We start from the raw sequence: 17,421 nt of genomic DNA, 5'->3' as shown, positions 1-17,421 counted from the left end.
AGATTATTCTTCACACCCAACATATATATACGCTTGAGGTACCTGTAGAGGTTCACGTAAGACAGTCTTGGAGATCACAGCTTCAGTTCTATGAAGGTCCCAGGCCTTCATCCTGCATATTAACAACTTGTCACCTTGGAACAAATGGGAAAAAACACTGGCTGAACCTGAGGCTAAGAGAAGGCAGATATTTTAATTTCTAAAACCTCATCTACGGAGAATCTTAGATTGTTTGAATTTCTTTTAAAAGCTTAGAGCTCACACAAAAAGGCTTTTGATGCTGCCCTGGGCATTAGTACTGATTTCAATTCTTTTTTTATTCACATTCAATCATTTTTCTTTTGATTACAGAACTCTAAAATAGCACCAGAGGTTGATAGAAACCTGCTAAATGTTTACTACTATTAAGGGTAAGTCCATCACTTTGCCATGTTATTTACATTGTATCATATGTTGCTACACTGGTTGACTACAATATATGAAAGCATTAACCCTTCCCCATCACCAAAGTTCAGCCTAAAATAATCTTTTTTTCCCCAGCATCTCAGCTCTGGCACGCAGCAACAGCTGTGGGCACAACAAACACCCTGCCCTAGTGCAGGGCTACCAGGAGCTCTGAACTCCCAGAGCTGGAGGCGCTCCCCTCTCCTGTCAAACCAAACTCGTGCCTGAGCTGCAGATGCTATTTAGCACACCAAGGGGTTGACTTACAGCTCCTTTTCCATGGATGGGGCCTCTCTGATTTGTGTCTCTGCCCTTAGTTATTCCACTTGCCTCTTACTTCACCAATATAGTAAATTATACTCACTCATATTCACCAGCTGCCTTACAGGTTTACAGCAAACATTCTTTTAACATTCCCCTCTTTTTTTGAAACCGAGAATTGTTTGGTTAAGAAATATTCTGGCTTAGTTATTTTTTTTTTCAGGGATTCACCTACTCCTTTGGAATTGTGTACTGCCTCAAATTATCATCATTATGAAGACTAATTAATATTGGGCTGTCTGATGAAAACACCAGTTTAATATCATTTCCTGAAAAACATTCTAAATAAGCCCCCTAACCACTTTTTTAAAAAACACAGTGTATAAGCACTAACACTGACAGAGCTTTGCTCTGTGCCAAGCATTATGTTAGAACAGATCACCTCACTTAATCCTCATAATTGCCCCCTGAGTATGTAATTGTCTCACTTGGCATCCCCTGAAATCAGAGCTGGAGACAAAGGCTCTATGTGGTAGTGTTTGGGGGAGGTGATCTCTGAGGGCTTGAATGAGTGTTAGAGAAACCCAGAAAGGGAAGGAAGTCAATGAAAGGATTCATTATTGAGACACCATTGTGGGCAACAGGGACTTAATTCTGCCTGACCCCCTGAGATATGGGCACATGCTTCTCACAACTGTATAGCAGGACAAGGACAGGGACATTTATCCACTGGCTCCCACCCCCACTGATCAAGGGCTACCCAGGAGCTAGGGAGCGCTCACAGGGCAGAAAACAAAACAGCTAGGCCTTGACTGCTTGCTCTCAGGGAAGCAAGTGGATGTAGCCAGCAATGGCCCACTGAAGACCTGGCTCAAATTAGAGGTGTGTGAGCTGGGGTCAAAGACTTCTGATACACTGGTTATCTCCCCATTTTACAGGAGGAAACCAAGATATATAGAAGTTACCTTACCTGCTTACAGTCATGGGCCATCTGGCCTTCGAGCCCATGGTCCTAAACGTGTGCTATAAACCCCACCATGTGAGGGAGGATGGGCGACAGCTGCACCCCACTCTCCCCTAAAAGGGAGCAGTCTTTCCACCAATTCAATTTGGAACCCAAGTTTGTGATACTCATCTAAAGGCTGCATTTTCTCCTCTGGGAATTAATTTTTTAAATGTGCAATAATACGAGAAAATGCCACTGCAATGCTGTACCTGCACTGATGGGGAGAAATGAATACCTTTCATATGAGATCCTACAGGAAGAAAAAAGTTCAGATATTAAATACTACTTGAGGGAAAAGAAGAAACAAAAATCACAGAGCTCATACAATCTTTTCTGAGTTCAGAAACTGCTTTTCAATTTTTTATTAAAATGTAATTCTTCAAAGAATATAGAAATACACCTGGCAATGACCTGTTAAAAGTCAACTATCTGCTTCAAACATACAGAAGAAATACCTACCAAATTCTGCCTCATTAGAACTTATTAAGTACATAGATATTACCAGAACAACACCAAAGTGGCTACATTTGACAGGTTCTTCCAAAGCGGACACAGTTTTCTGACAGATTATGTTTCCCTTTGATGAAAGTTGTAACCACTGTGAAGGTTCTGAAAAATATGCTTGGAGGGCCACAAAGAAGGATCAGGGCAAGAAGCTACAGATGGCATGCACAAAGGATCCGGAGGCAAGAGGCCGGGAGGGTGTGGCGGTCCCCGGCTTCTGCTCTGAGCACACAACACTTTGAGGGGACAAAACACACAGAGGAAGGCACTCCCTCTGCAGGGGAAGGGTCTTCGGGTTTACATTCAGGAATGATAAGACATCACACCCAGGAGAGGACAGGAAAAGGAGACTCAGTCTGAGCTTCCTCCAAGGGACAAGGCCCAGTGTGGTTAAAGGAAAGGACCCGTGAGGGCCGCTGCCTTCGGGATGTGGAAGTGTGTGGTGAGACGGCCACTTCCCTTCAAGCTTACTCAAGGCACTGCACGGCCCCCTGACATACTACTAGCAAGATCAATATGCCCTAGAGGGAAGAGCAGGGCTGGCACTTGATTTGCACTCAGTAAGAGTGAAGTGTCATCTGTGGTCTGAATTCAGCCTGGTGAAGTGCACTGAGTGGACCTGAATGGCCTGTGAGAGCTCGCAGGGTCTCCTCACTTGAGGATGCACTTCTTTCCACACCGGCTGCTGCTGAAGGTTCACTGGGAAGGGGGAAGAGGGGGGCTCACATGGGCTACGTGTTGCCTTAGCCGTTTACGATTAATCCTTCTTCCCTGTCCTGTTCCTCCTTTGTGTCCAGAATGAAGGAAGAACCACAGGTACACACACAGAGACTGCAAATGAGGCCGACCAGCCTGTGTCTGGAGCCCTCCTCAGAAGGGAAGCGTTTTTGTCAGCCCTTACCCACTCTCTTAGGCAGAATCACCTTTCCTAGTCAAGTAGTTCTAGCTTGATGTTTCCAGAGGACCCAGTTTATACTAACTTTGCATTTTAAAATTACCTCTGAGTTCCAAAAGTTTGCACGAGACACTTTTTCTCAATATACTTGACTACTAACGACTGCTATGTCGCACCTTCCAGGTGAGATCAAGAGGAAGAGAAAAAGACGACAGTGTGTAGCCAGTTCAGTTTTTCTTCTCCACCTCTGAGCTTCTCTCTCATTTGTTGGGCGGGGGGGGGGAGGGGGGGGGGCAACAACATAATTTAAGGGGAAAAGACATATTAAAGAATTTGAAGTGTTTTCCCACCAAAACTGCAGACAGGTCTTTCTGAGGCCTTAGTGATGCCCAGAGAATGTCAGGATAACCAAGGATAGTACGTCTCCCTTACCGCCAGGTACCGCCAGTGCCATGTCTGTCAAATGGGGGCAGAAAAGCCATTCCTTATCCATATCCTAGTGAGATGGGCGATGGGCATCAGGAAAAACTATAGGGCAGGTGATCGGGCCTTCCAAAGAAAGGTGACAGTCCCCATCTTCCCTGAAGATACAGATTGATACTAAATATTTTTAATATATTTCTCATATTTTAGTCCATCAAATAGGCATTTTATTTGTGGCCACACCACTGCACAGTTACCTTGGGCTTCCCTTGGAGTGGCCCTGCTCCCTTTGTGCCCATGGGCACCCTTCTCTCCAGGTGCTGGACCCAGAGAACTGAGGATCCCCAGAAAATACACCCACGGTACCCACCGCAAGACCCTATCCACAAACCCACAATGCCTAGCTTTTGTCTACACAGAGGAGTGTGGGCTTTATTAAGGACATGGATCACTGAGATCAATATATATACTCCCTCAACAAAGAAGACATTTGATTTTTAAAGATTTCCCTCTCAATCCAAAGCATTTGGCCCAGACAGAAAGAGCCAAGCCATTCGGGGCTGCACTGAGATCACACAAATCACAGGACCAGAGCGAAGGGCAGTCCAGAGTGGAGAAGCTGCCTGCTGCTTCCAGGGGCTTTCAGTCCTTGCTAGGAATCCACCTTTGGGAAAACGCTCACTTTATTGTTTCTGCTCATCTTCCGCTCCACCCTGCTAACCTTGGGCACCTTTGTCTGAATTAGCTCTTCCGGGGTGTTACCCAAGGGGGGAAGTAGCCGCTTCTTGCTGTTTCGGGTTTCTGAGAGCCACTGGGGAGGCAACTCAAAAGGACCATAACCAAACTGCAGGGAATACTTGTCAGGGAGTGTCTCAGGTTCCACAGGGGCTGCTGGTGCCACCTGGGATACAGAGTCCACGGTGCCTGGGGGTGGCACAGGGGCTGCAAACAGCAGCTGCTGCCCTCCCTCCAGGCAGGTGCTAAGTCCCTTCTTGGCCTGGAGTTCAGCAGCACCAGCATACATGGCTTCACTCTCTTCCTCATCCTCCATGGGCTTAAAGATCTGCTGCTGCCCGACGTGGAACATCTCCAGGAGCTGGCTGCCTGAGCGCACGCTGGGCTCCAGGCTGGCATCGACCAGCCCGCTCCCTATACTCACCACATTACGGCTACTGTACCGGTGGTGTAGCTGTACCAAGGTCCCTACCAAGCACTTGCGGACAGATTTGTTCACAGTAAGAAAGAGCACAGGGTTCGCTAGCAGAGAAACTTTGGGCAGCCAAATGGCAGTGAGCAGCAAGAAGACAGAAGTGTCAGGAACGTTGAGCACAGTCTGGTAGACGACCAGGGTAGCGTAGGGCACGCTACATAAGATGAAAACCATCACCATTGAGAGCAGAGTGGCATGCAGCTCAGCCTCCCGCTGGGAGGCATAGGGGATAGAGATGGTGTTCTGTGGGGTCCGTAGCGCTGCTATGATGACCTTCTTCTTCTGGCTGGCACTCAGGGCCCGTCGAATCAGTATCAAGAAGAGGAAGACCACAGCCACAGGCACAATGATCGTGGTGATGTTATATATCAGGACGTATACCAGGTGGCCCAAGGAGTTGCTCCACACTTCAGTGCAGGTAGATGTGGCATAGATGTCGGCCACATTGGTCACTGCAAACACTGGAATGCTGGCCACCACTGCATGGGCCCAGATGTACATCACTAGCTCACGGGACTTGGCATCAGATATTTTTCTCTCCAGTGGATAGAGAACTGAGTAGTACCTGCAAAATGCACATACAAAATTCATTTCATAGGAAAAGATATACTTTAAATTAGGGGAATCTATATTACCAAAAGTAGGAGAGGTAGAAAAAAAGAAAGGAGTTCTCTATTCTGCCTAAGAAAGAGGGAACCACAGGGGAATTAGGTAGCCAAACCTTAAGTTTTGAAGACTTTGCTATATAGTTCATAACTAGCTTTATTTTTTTATAACTAGTTTTATAATTATTGCTAGCAGGATTAAATCCCAAAGAGTGCTCTCATTATAAAGCTGTGAAGACATCTGTTGTAAAGACATCTATTTTTCAATTTAAGGGTAACCTGTAAAACATTTTACATGGGCTAAAAGATTTAGGGCAATTTTGAAGCCCTAAGAAATTTGTCAGCACACATTTCCAAAGCAGATTCATATGGAATCAGCCACAGTATACATATGGATATATTAACTTTTCAGCTGCTCAGGGCAGAACCCAGTATGAAGGATGGACTCTGACAAAGTCCGTCCACAACATTATGCCTGCTCAATACTATTGTTCTCATGATAATCAAACGGTAACCGTAAGAGCAATGAATAGAGCTAAAATACCTGCACAGTAAAACTCTTTTTCCTTCAAGCTTAACTTGATTGTTCCATAGCCACCTAATCAGAATTCTAAAAGCATCTATTTCCATCCCAGCGATGATTTGGTAGAACCGACTAGTTCTTCACACCCTGAGCCACATCTGTCAGGAAAGAGCTGCCACTAGCCAGCAGAGATATGGTGATTATCCGAGATCAGCTCTGCCCACGTCACTGCAGCCCTACCAAGATTCATTCCCTCATGGGGCCAGGTACGTATGCGTGTTTCCAGGTACGTATTCTGTCACAAGAATTTCTGAGCACCACCTATGTGCCAGGCACTGGGTTACAAAGAAGGAAAGACACACAAGAACATGTCTACAGTTAATGGGGAAACGGCATGCAAGCACACAGTCATAAATGAGGAGATGAGGGCTGTACCAGAGGGATGCACAAAGGAGATATGGGAAAGGGAGCACCTGAGAAATGTCAAGAGAGGATGGCACTGTGGTGGAGTCTGGCAGGGACAAGCGAGAGGACAGCGTTCCAGCTGAGGGGGATACGATGCAAACACAACATGACCGTGGATGACCAGAGATACATGGAGCACGATGACATGTGTTCTACATCTCTCTCTGGGAGGGAAAAATGGAGGAAAAAATGCATAAGTTACGCATGCCCAATTTTATTTCTCTGACTATAAAGTTCCCTAACCATAACTCCAGTGTGATGGCCCTGCACCCATACATGCTCAGGAGTCCACTGTCCCTGATGCCCATTTTTTAACTGGCAGATAACACACCCAGGCATCTAGTCATTGTTGCTTCCATTATGTATTGGGCAATAGATGGCAACACAAGCACACAGGATCATTATAAGCAATTCTGTCAGTGTGTACACCTCTAGAAGGCAATGCAGGAAGTGCCATTAACTTGCAGAGTCAGTGCCATGACACAAATACCTGAGAAAGCAGTAAGAGAAAGGATTGTCTCCCTCCATCTCACACACACCACTAAAGCTTATGAGTAATTTGTATCTCCAAATAATAAAATAGAAACTGCCAGCCTTATTTTTCTACTAAAAGGACTTGTTTACCTTTTTAAAAATGGCAAATATACAGATTTTCTGATGGAAAGAAAATACGGATTTTTTATTGTTAGTATATTTTCCTCTAAGAGACCAAGGGCCCAGAAAGAACCCACTGCTGTTATTGCATTGATCCCAGGTATAACAGAAAAGTGTTCAAAATAACGTCTTCCTACTCTTATCGAATCCTATTCTTAAAAAACTTTCAGGATTCCTAGACACATTATTCACAATAGCCAAAGAGTGCAAACAATCTAACTGTCCATCAACTAGTAAATGGATCAAGAAAATGTGTACAGTCATACAATGGACTATTGTTCAGCAATAAAAAAGTAAATTGTTAAGCGAGTAGATAGATCCTAAGAGTTCTCATTACAATGGAAAAATTTTTCTTTTTTTTTTTTTGGTATCTATATGAGATGATAGATGTTAACTAAATTTATTGTAGCAATCATTTTACAACCTATGTAAGTTCTTTATGCTATACACATATAAACTTACACAGTGCTGTGTGTCAATTATATCAGTAAAACTAGGAAAGAAGAAATAAAGTATTGATACATGCTACAACATGGATGAACTTTGAAAACATTATGCTGAGTAAAAAAAGCCGGACATACAAGAACACAGATTGTATGATTCCACGTACATGAAATGTCCAAATATAGCAAACATAGAGACAGAAAGTAGGTTAGTGGTTCCCTAGGCCTGGGGGTGGGGGGGATAGAGAGTGAGTATGAGCATGAGGATTCTTTTTAGGGTAATGAATCTGTTCTAAAGTTCAACTGTGGTGATGGTTATCCAATTCTATAAAAAGACTATAATTCACTGACTTGTACACTTAAAATGGGTGAATTTTGTGATACATAAATTATATGTCAATAAAAATGTTTTTCAAAAAAAAACTTTCAGAAAAAAAAAAATCCACAATGTGAACTGAAGATTTAAGACCTTACCAAGCAGGTAGAACAAGGGGCAGGTGGAGGGGCACCTGCTATAAACACAGTGCAGTTCAACACAAAATTCACTAGGACACCCACCAGGATGTAGTTTGACTTTTCACCTGTTATATTCCAGTGCTGTGCACTGGCTCTTTCCATATATTCTAAGGCCTCTTGTTGAGTATGAAAGAGACGTCCCAAGTTACTGTAAGTAGTCATGGCAAACTGGCATCACATGGCACACATTCAACTTAGTGAAGGGACTTGAGTGGTCCACATAATATTTTTGAATGCAAATTAATGGCAAACACCTAAAAATTATAGAATTCTAGGTTTCTGATTTCTCTCCTAAGAAGACTGAGTGCTGCCTACTAAATTTAGATAACCACGAAGCTGCATCTTCTAAGTGAATGGCCTCGAAGGACACAAATGCAGACACACCTCAGCTCAGCCGTGTCACTTAGATTTTGCACCTGCTTAGTCTGCCCTTGTGAATGGTGAGTTTCCAGTGAGAAAATTCCAAAGAGCTAGAGTGGCTTGCAGCAAGATCTGATGGTAAAATGATCGCAGACAATGTATCTAAGGAAGAATGTACCCATCAGAAGCAAAGCCTATCTAACTAAGCACAGTCCACAAATACTATAATTCATGTAATTCTTCTTACTGCTGAGGATATAAGGCTCAGAACACTTTAGTCACTTTACCCAAAGCCACCCAATGAGAAAGCAATGTAGGTGGACTTCTGGCTCCACAGTTTCCTTTCTTAAGCCAACAACTTCTCCCAGCATGCAGGGGCACCGTGTGTCTCCACATGGATGAGAGTAGGCAGCTAATGAAACCAGGGTTCTGGGTCTGAGAAGCAGAAGTGATTCCATAAATCGGACTCATAGGCCACTAAGATATTAAGTACATTTTGAATGAACAAGAGTTTAACAATTCCAAATTCATCTAAAATGTAGTTAAATTTATCAGAGGGTATAGTCCCACAGCCAGCATTTACCCTTCAGCAGTTTTTCCTCTCTGCAAATTTTGAAATCAAAAGTGCCCATGGACACAAAATACTTTTCAATTCTTGTTTGCTTATTTAATTCTATTCTCTAAAAGCTATTGTTACTTCAACTGTATTCATGACATACTAGCATCAAAGGGAAAGGACAGGGAGCTGTTGATTACTGAGATCTTTACATTTTGATAAATTTGATCAAATTATGTATGATGGTAGAAGCTAAGAAATTAGATTCGTTTCCAAATGAATTCGATTCCTCATAAAGAGGGTGGGAAGAGAAAACAACAACTATCACAATATAAGGCCTTGGAAACAAATCCTTCAAAGTAATTCTGGTATTATCTGGCTATGTCCAACTGGACTGTAATCACCTGTTAAATAACCACTGAATTGTTTTCTTGTTCTTCCACAAATATTTTCATCCCACATCAAAAAGCCTAATTTCAGAGTTGTCACTCAGATGAGCCAATCGACTGCAAATTGCAACACAAATAACACCAATTCCAACCAAGGTGAAGCTACAACATGATCCAGCAGCTCTGCCCCAGCATCCTCATGCTGTGACCCCAAATGCCACACCTTTTCTCAATGGTCCTATTTTCCTTAGCTGCTGTTAAATCAACTCATCTTTCATGAGGCATCCATTCCAGCAAATCATTCTCTTTCTGTCAACCACAGCTGACTAAAAAGTGGAATAATGACCATTTTCCATTTGCTTCATGATGCTAATGTTTCAGTATACATATACATATATATACATATATATATATATAATATATATATATATATATTTTTTAATGGGCTCCTGACTACCTGATCTTACCTGTCCAAGGCAATGGCAGGGAAGCTGAGGATAGTCACAGAGCAGAAGACTTTGTGCAAAAATTTGACAACCTTGCAGAAGAGCATGGTGTAGATCCACCAGCAACAGTGAGGACTGGTGCTGAGAATGATGTCAAAGGGAACGCAGACCAGGCTGGCACAAATCCCCGAGCAGGCCAGGTTTTTAATGAACCTGTTGGTGACAGATTTGAACACGGTTGTGCAGCAAGTTGACCATAACACCATGAAGTTTCCTGGCCAGAAATGCAAAATAAATAAATAAAAATAAAATTTAAATTAAAAGAAAGAAGACAAAAAAGGAAAGAAAATATAGGTTAAAAAAGATTGAAAAAACGTATTTTAGAGTTGATTTCAAAGGATTTAATTTAAATAAACATATTGTCAACTTATGTGAAATTACTAAATCATTTAGGTACATCTCAAAAAGTCTAGAAGAATTTTTAGTGGTGAGTTTTATTACTTAATTTAGGCCACTCGCGGGATTCAAATAATTTAACAGATGGTTCTGTGCCCTAATGACTGTTTTAAGTATAAAAAAAGATATACCAAAAGGTACTTTATTATTTCATGCATTTAATATTAAATAATAACAATAGAAGAGTTACACAAAACTAGATTATAAAAAAGACTTTTAAAATATTAATGAAAATATACCTGACAAAAAACAATAAAACTATTATTTAAGATATTTCCGATGATAGCTTGTCACCCCCTGCTTTGGCACTTTTTCTCTTTATGTTATATGTTTGTTTACTGAAGTAACAAATGCAAGGTAATTAAAATGAAGTAGTTCAACAAGGTATAATGAGTTTTATAAAATGAACAAATAAACATTAGAAGCATAGTTCCGTCAAATACTTTTCACCTATAGACGGCTTAGAATACACTGTTGGGCAGATGAATGTTAATAAAAGAGTAAGGAATGTAAACTTGTGATTTCCACATTGGGCAGCTGCCCAGGTGCCCACCTTACAGAGGACCGTGATTACAAGTGCCATTTTAACAATCAGTTCTTTAAACTCAACAAAAAATTAGGTATCGGTTCTGCCAAACCGGTGTGAACCGACTAGATCCCACCACTGATGAAGGTATATACTGTTATGGCCCTTCATAGCTCTTACCATAGTTATTAATTTGTTTACTAGTGTTATGATGTTGATTCAGTTTCATCTGAGTATAAACAATTTGCTAGGTATTACTTAATCTCAAGCAGTCTACTCTCACCAGGTTTGCAAATGACTTCCACATTATCAAACTCTGTAACAGAAGTAGGACACAAGCCACACATACAATTTTAAATTGTCTAGTAGCCATATTTTTTATAAATAAAAAGCAGGTGAAATTTTAATAGTGTATTTTATTTAATTCAATATATCCCAAATATTATTATTTATTTCAACATGTAATCACTACTCTAAAAAGTAGTAGTGAACAGTGGGGCCAGGACTTGGTAGCTGGTGCTGAAAGAAAAGCCTTGATTGCATCCTTGTCCGGGGCCTGTGCCAGTGGCATCTGTCACTCAACGGAACAGAGGAAAAAAAAAAAAAAGTAGTAGTGAAATAAAATGTTGTTGTACTCAGTCTTTGAAATCTGTTGTGCATTTCTTTAATTAAAATAAAATTGACATATACCACTGTATCAGTTTTAGGTGTACATGGTGAGCTCTTTGTTTTATACTTACAGCAGACATTTCAATTTGCACTAGTCAAGTGCTAATGGCCACACGACTGGGCTGGAGACACGTGTGACTAGCTCTCTGAGCATTCTCTTCTTGTGGCTTCCACAGACCTGTCTCCTGGTATTTCCTCCTACATTTCCCCCTCCCCCACACCCTGGCTACTCATTTCTTTTCTTCTTTTTTAATAACTTTTTTTAAATTATTGATTTTAGAGAAAGAGGAAGGAGGGAGGGGAAAGAGAGAGAGAGAAACAGGAACATCAGTCTGTTCCTGTCTGCGCCCTGACCAGCTGCACTTCGGGAGGATGCTCTACCAGCCAAGCATCTGGCCAGGGCACCTACTCTTTTCTTTACCAGGCCCTTATCTATCCTGTCTCTGCAGCCTCTCCCTAGATGAGATTACCCATTCAGGTGGCTCTCTATTGAAATGCTGATGACTCCCACATTCAGGTCCCAAACTAGTCCTCTCCTCTCAACTCCAAACTCCTTTATCCCACTAAATATCTGATTCCCCATCCCCCACCCTCTCAACCTTGGTCCTCAAAGCCAAGGTGACCTAGGTGCCTACCTACCTTATCTCACTCCACTCTTCCCCTGGCATACTGGGCAAAAGCCACTCTGGCCTTTTTTTTTTTTTCTTTAGACAGTATCAAGCTTGATTCTGTCTCAGTGCCTTTGCACAAGTTTTTTGTGGGTTCTTTTTTTTTATTTTTCTGAAGTGAGAAGCGGGGAGGCAAAGAGACAGACTCCCACATGTGCCCGACCAGGATCCACCCAGCATGCCCACCAGGGGGCGATGCTCTGCCCATCTGGGGCGTTGCTCTGTTGCAATCAGAGCCATTCTAGTGCCTGAGGCAGGGGCCATGGAGCCATCCTCAGCGCCCAGGCCAACATTACTCCAATGGAGCTTTGGCTGCGGGAGGGGAAGAGAGAAACAGAGAGGAAGGAGAGGGGGAGGGGTGGAGAAGCAGACAGGTGCTTCTTCTGTGTGCCCTGACCGAGGATCGAACCCAGGACTTCCACCAGCCGGGCCGACGCTCTACCACTGAGCCAGCCAGCCAGGACCTGCACAAGTTTTTTATACTGCTTAGCATGCTCCTTATATGTCTGGTTCCTGACTCTCTTAATGTAATTGCTGCCTCCTCAAAGAGGACCTCCTCTAACCATCTTTTTATTTTAAATACTACATTGCTCCTCCTTCCATTATAGTCTATTATAATATCTTGTTGTGGCCTTCATAGCTCTAATCATAATTATTAATTTGTTTACTGTTTCCCTCCATTTCATGAGGATAAAAAACATGTCAGTCTCGTTCACTGTTATAACTCTACTGCCTTGCTCAGTATCTGATACACAATAGGCATTTGACAAATCTGCTGAACATATGAATTTGTAAGATAAAGGGTCAATCACTAATTAAAAGTCCTGGCAGGCCTGACCAGGTGGTGGCACAGTGGGTAGAGCGTCGGACTGGGATGCGGAAGGACCCAGGTTCGAGACCCCAAGGTCACCAGCTTGAGCGCAGGATCATCTGGTTTGAGCAAAAGCTCACCAGCTTGGACCCAAGGTCGCTGGCTCGAGCAAGGGCTTACTCGGTCTGCAGAAGGCCCACGGTCAAGGCACATATGAGAAAGCAATGAATGAACAACTAAGGTGTCGCAATGAAAAACTGATGATTGATGCTTCTCATCTCTCTCCGTTCCTGTCTGTCTACCCCTACCTGTCCCTCTCTCTGACTCTCTCTCTGTCTCTGAAAAAAAAAAAGTCCTGGCAGTAAGATGACCCCTTTTGTAGTAGGTTGATCAAGTGAAGATATTCAAAGTCTGTAGTTCCCAAGCCTTACTGTGCAACACAATTACTGTCTCAGATATTCTGAACCACAGTTAATAAGTAAGTAACTGGGAACTTGCGTTGATACAGTTGGCCCCCGGACTACAGTTTTAGAAATACCTCCTCTAAACAGAGTTATACCATTACCATCCACCGGCCCTGAGGCTCACAGGGACCTAACCAAGTCTTCAGGTTTAGGGCAGCCTACACTCCTGGTGGATCGTTCACCTGGTAAGAAACCCAGGTCCATTCAGCCAATCAGTCATAACCCAGGGACATTGCTCCCTTTGGTGTACACACTCAGAGAATGCTCTCCAATGAACTGAGCCCACAGCTCACTCAGAAGAAGAGTGATGGTCCAAGGGGAGGAGATAGCAGGGTTTAAGGCTGTAGCCAGTTACTGCAAGGAGCTCTCTCAGCACCTCAGATGCTGACATGACTTACTGTCAAGAGTCTCTCTTCAAACACAATATTCTATAGCTACCTCTTATCTGCCTCACAAAGTAGAAAAAATAGCCGTTGTGTCTAGGTAAGGAGACCAACTGCTTCTAGGAAATTCTCTACCAAACTTCCCTCACATTAGTAGCCGCCTCACTGACCTGAAACCAGCTGTGACCAAATACATACATGCATTTATTCAGGGGAAGAGCTGTTTATACTAATACTACCACCTCCAGCCCCCTTCCTGTCACCAAAGTGATAGACTGAGCAATAATAATGTATTTGAAGCTTCATTGATTTGGGAAATTCTTTTTCCTAGCCCTTTTCCACTGAAGCACAGATTAGAATCTGGTTCAGTCATCTTTCCTCACTTCAGTTTTACGTACAAGACTTAAATTCTAGTAGCCAACTAACAATGAAATAGCCTACCTAAAGGGAGTGCCATGCCACAGTATCTTCAGCTGTCAAATCAGGGGTGTCTCCAGTCCACTGGAGGACTTCCCATAAAGGACATCTCTCTATGCTATAAATCAAGACACTTAGGTGTTTCTTTTCCTCTCATTGCTATCAATTTTTGTAGTTTGACAGGTTATGCTGAACCAAACGTCCTGAGTATCCAAACAAATGGCAAAATTCATTACAAAGGCGGGGACAGACTGTGGGAAGGGTCTCTCATGCCCACCGTAAATTCTGTTGAAACTTAAACTGATTTCCATCATTATCCTCATACTCTACTCTCCTATTTTTCCTTCCCCCACTCTGATATGTCAAATATACTTTTTCATTGCTTTTTAAAAAAAAAATCATACATTTTATTAGTATGTCCATACTTGTGAATAAAGAAACTCGTTTTCATTGATAATTATCAAAAAACCTGATACTCTTATAATCATATTTTATCCCTTCTGCTATTAAGAACCTGAAGCTAAAGAAGGCTATGTTCTTTCCATTCTCTAAACTATCTCTTTCCTCACTTAACAGCTGACTCATTTGACTCTATGAACCTGAATTAGACCCAAATATCAGAAGAGAAGCACCCACACTCAATATCTGATTGGCCACATGTAAAAAAGGGTATGTGTCTATACACACAAACATGTATATGAGCATATACACAAATATATACATAATAAAACAAGATGATTACATATTGGATCATTCAATCTTATTAGTACTTTATATTCTCCTTAGTTTTACAAGGCACTGAGGATAACTTAGTATATATATTATTTTATTTTTGTGAGAGAGAGAGGGACAGATAGGGACAGACAGACAGGAAGGGAGAGAGATGAGAAGCATCAATTCTTCGTTGCAGCATCCTAGTTGTTCAATGATTGCTTTTTCATATGTGCCTTGATGGGGGGGGGGGGGCTACAGCAGACCAAGTGACCCCTTGCTTGAGCCAGCGACCTTGGGCTCAAGCTGGTGAGCCTTGATCAAACCAGATGAGCCCGCGCTCAAGCTGGCAACCTCGGGGTCTCGAACCTGGATCCTCTGTGTCCCAGTCCGACTCTCTATCCACTACACCACCACCTGCTCAAGCAACTTAGTATATACTTTAAATAACAATAATAAACATCAAGATACTTTCCATTTTTTAGATCATATTCTAATTCACCTAATTCCCCCTTAGAAATGACTCATGTTCTTCCCATCTTTCTCCCTTTACATTCCCATTATACTTTCTTTCTTTTTTCTTTCTTTTTAAGCAAGAGAGTGGAGAATGACAGACTCCTGCATGCGCCCCCAATAGGGATCCCTTAGCAATCCCCATCTGAGGCTGATGCTCAAATCAACTGAGCTATCCTCAGTACCCAAGAACCAATAGAGCCACTGGCTGCAAGAGGGGAAGAGAGAAAGCAGGGGGAGAGGGAGGGGAAGAGAAGAAGATGGTCGCTTCTCCTGTGTGCCTGACTAAGAATCAAAGTGGGTACATCTGCATGCTGGGCTGACACTTTATCTACTGAGCCAACTGGCCAGGGCCCCCATTATACTTTCTAATACTGGATTCCATAACAATATTCAGTTCCAGAGCTGTGGACACAACAACCCAGTGAGTATTCACTCACAGCACACAAAACCAAAAGGGGCCTGACCAGGTGGTAGCACAATGGATAGAGTGTCAGATTGCGATGCCAAGGACTCGGGCTCAAAACACCAAGGTCTCTGGCTTGAATACGGGCTCATCCAGCTTGAGCACGGGCTCACCAGCTTGAGCGCAGGGTCGCTGGCTTAAGTGTAGGATCATAGACATGACCCCATGGTCACTAGCTTGGACCCAAAGGTTGCTGGCTTGAGCACATATGAGAAAACAATCAATGAAAAACAAAGGTGCTGCAACAAAGAACTGATGCTTCTCATCTCTCCCTTCCTGTCTGTCTGTCCCTATGTGTCCCTCTCTCTGACTCTCTCTCTCTCTGTCAAAAAATAAAAAACATATTAAAAAAAAACCAAAAGAGGAGTAAGAGGTAAAGGGTGATGGCACTGGAAAAAATCTGCTCTCCCTGGTATTGCTGTTACTCTCTCATTCCTCCTAATCTAAAATACAAATAAGGTTTTTCTTTACACAGTATACTTGATATTCAAAGATGATTAAATGTTGAAGTCAGAGATAGTTCAATTAACAACAAATCACAGATAGTGTTTGACAGACCTTGAGGAACTAACTAGGCAAATTATTTTCCAACTAATTTTGCCTCTGGAAACTTTTGACTAGGTCTGGTTGTTTGTTTTTTTAACTGGACCATAGGCTTTGCATATTTGAGAGCAACAATCTTGGAGTGCGAAAGAGGCTAATAGCCAAAATGAAATACTCCAAAAGTGCCTTGGAAAATAGTGTGCCTCTGAGAATCCTCCTGAAAAATAGATGCACTATCCTTTAGTTTTTAAAGATGTACAGCATTTTTTTAAAAAGTCATATAGTCATGCCTTTACAGAAAGAAGACATACCTTCCAGAACATTCTAAAAGCTGAAATTTGAAAAAAGCAAAAGCTTCGATTCCCAGTCAGGGCATATAGGAAGAGCAATCTGCTTCTCCATCCCTCCCCTTTTTTCTCTCTCTCTTCTCCTCTCGCAGCCATGACTTGATTGGTTCAAGCAAGTTGGCCCCCAGTGCTGAGAATGGCTCCATGGCTTCTCCTCAGGCACTGAAATAGTTCAGTTGCTAAGCAACGGAGTAATGGCCCCAGATGGGCAGAGCATCACCTGGTAGGGGGCTTGCCAGATGGATCCCAGTCTAGGCATATGCAGGAGTCTGTCTCTCTTCCTCCCTGCCTTTCACTTAATTAAAAAAAAAAAAAAGCAAAAGCAAACTGTAGGCAATATTCCATTATGAGGAAAACCCTAAGAATTCAGACTGTGTGCCAAAAGGGAGGCCAAAGTGAATTAACAAGAATTAAAAAGACTACAGAGGATTTTGACACACAGCAAGCACCTTGTGACAGAAGAGGAAAGACTGCGCATTTTAGTAATATCAATTCCATAACAGAAGCAAGAAAAAGGACCAGAAAACTACTTTGTGTAGAATCGAATTATTAATTTCATTTTTGCTTCAGTTTGCAATCAAAAGTTACTAAGAACAGGGTCTCTTGGGTTAAAAGAATTATGTAAAATAAATAATAGGAAATTTTTTCATTAATCTGCCAAATAGGAATGACTTTTAGCCTATGTCTTTATATTTAAAATGGCTTTCTTAAAGACAGCATATAGTTAGCTTATACTTTTTCTTTTTT

General features: G+C 42.3%; 1 protein-coding gene across 3 annotated transcripts in view; it reads right to left on the bottom strand.

Annotated features, from left to right (window-relative positions):
• Nucleotides 1-3,488: 3,488 nt before the first annotated feature.
• Nucleotides 3,489-17,421, bottom strand: part of GPR176 (G protein-coupled receptor 176) — a 111,117-nt gene continuing 97,184 nt past the window's right edge. For 2 of the 3 annotated variants that reach the window (XM_066343568.1, XM_066343567.1), the window contains 3 exons: nt 9,722-9,974; nt 6,345-6,500; nt 3,489-5,308 (listed from right to left, as the gene is read on the bottom strand). In XM_066343568.1, coding sequence (XP_066199665.1) covers nt 4,186-5,308; nt 6,345-6,500; nt 9,722-9,974 — 1,532 coding nt within the window. In that variant the 3' untranslated portion in view covers nt 3,489-4,185. The remainder of the gene's footprint in view (nt 5,309-6,344; nt 6,501-9,721; nt 9,975-17,421) is intronic. The other variant, XM_066343569.1, reaches the window with a different exon arrangement.

The sequence above is a fragment of the Saccopteryx leptura genome, chromosome 6 (genome assembly GCF_036850995.1).
Source record: "Saccopteryx leptura isolate mSacLep1 chromosome 6, mSacLep1_pri_phased_curated, whole genome shotgun sequence".
Classification (NCBI taxonomy): Eukaryota; Metazoa; Chordata; class Mammalia; order Chiroptera; family Emballonuridae; genus Saccopteryx; species Saccopteryx leptura.
This window is presented reverse-complemented; position numbering and strand designations above follow the sequence as displayed.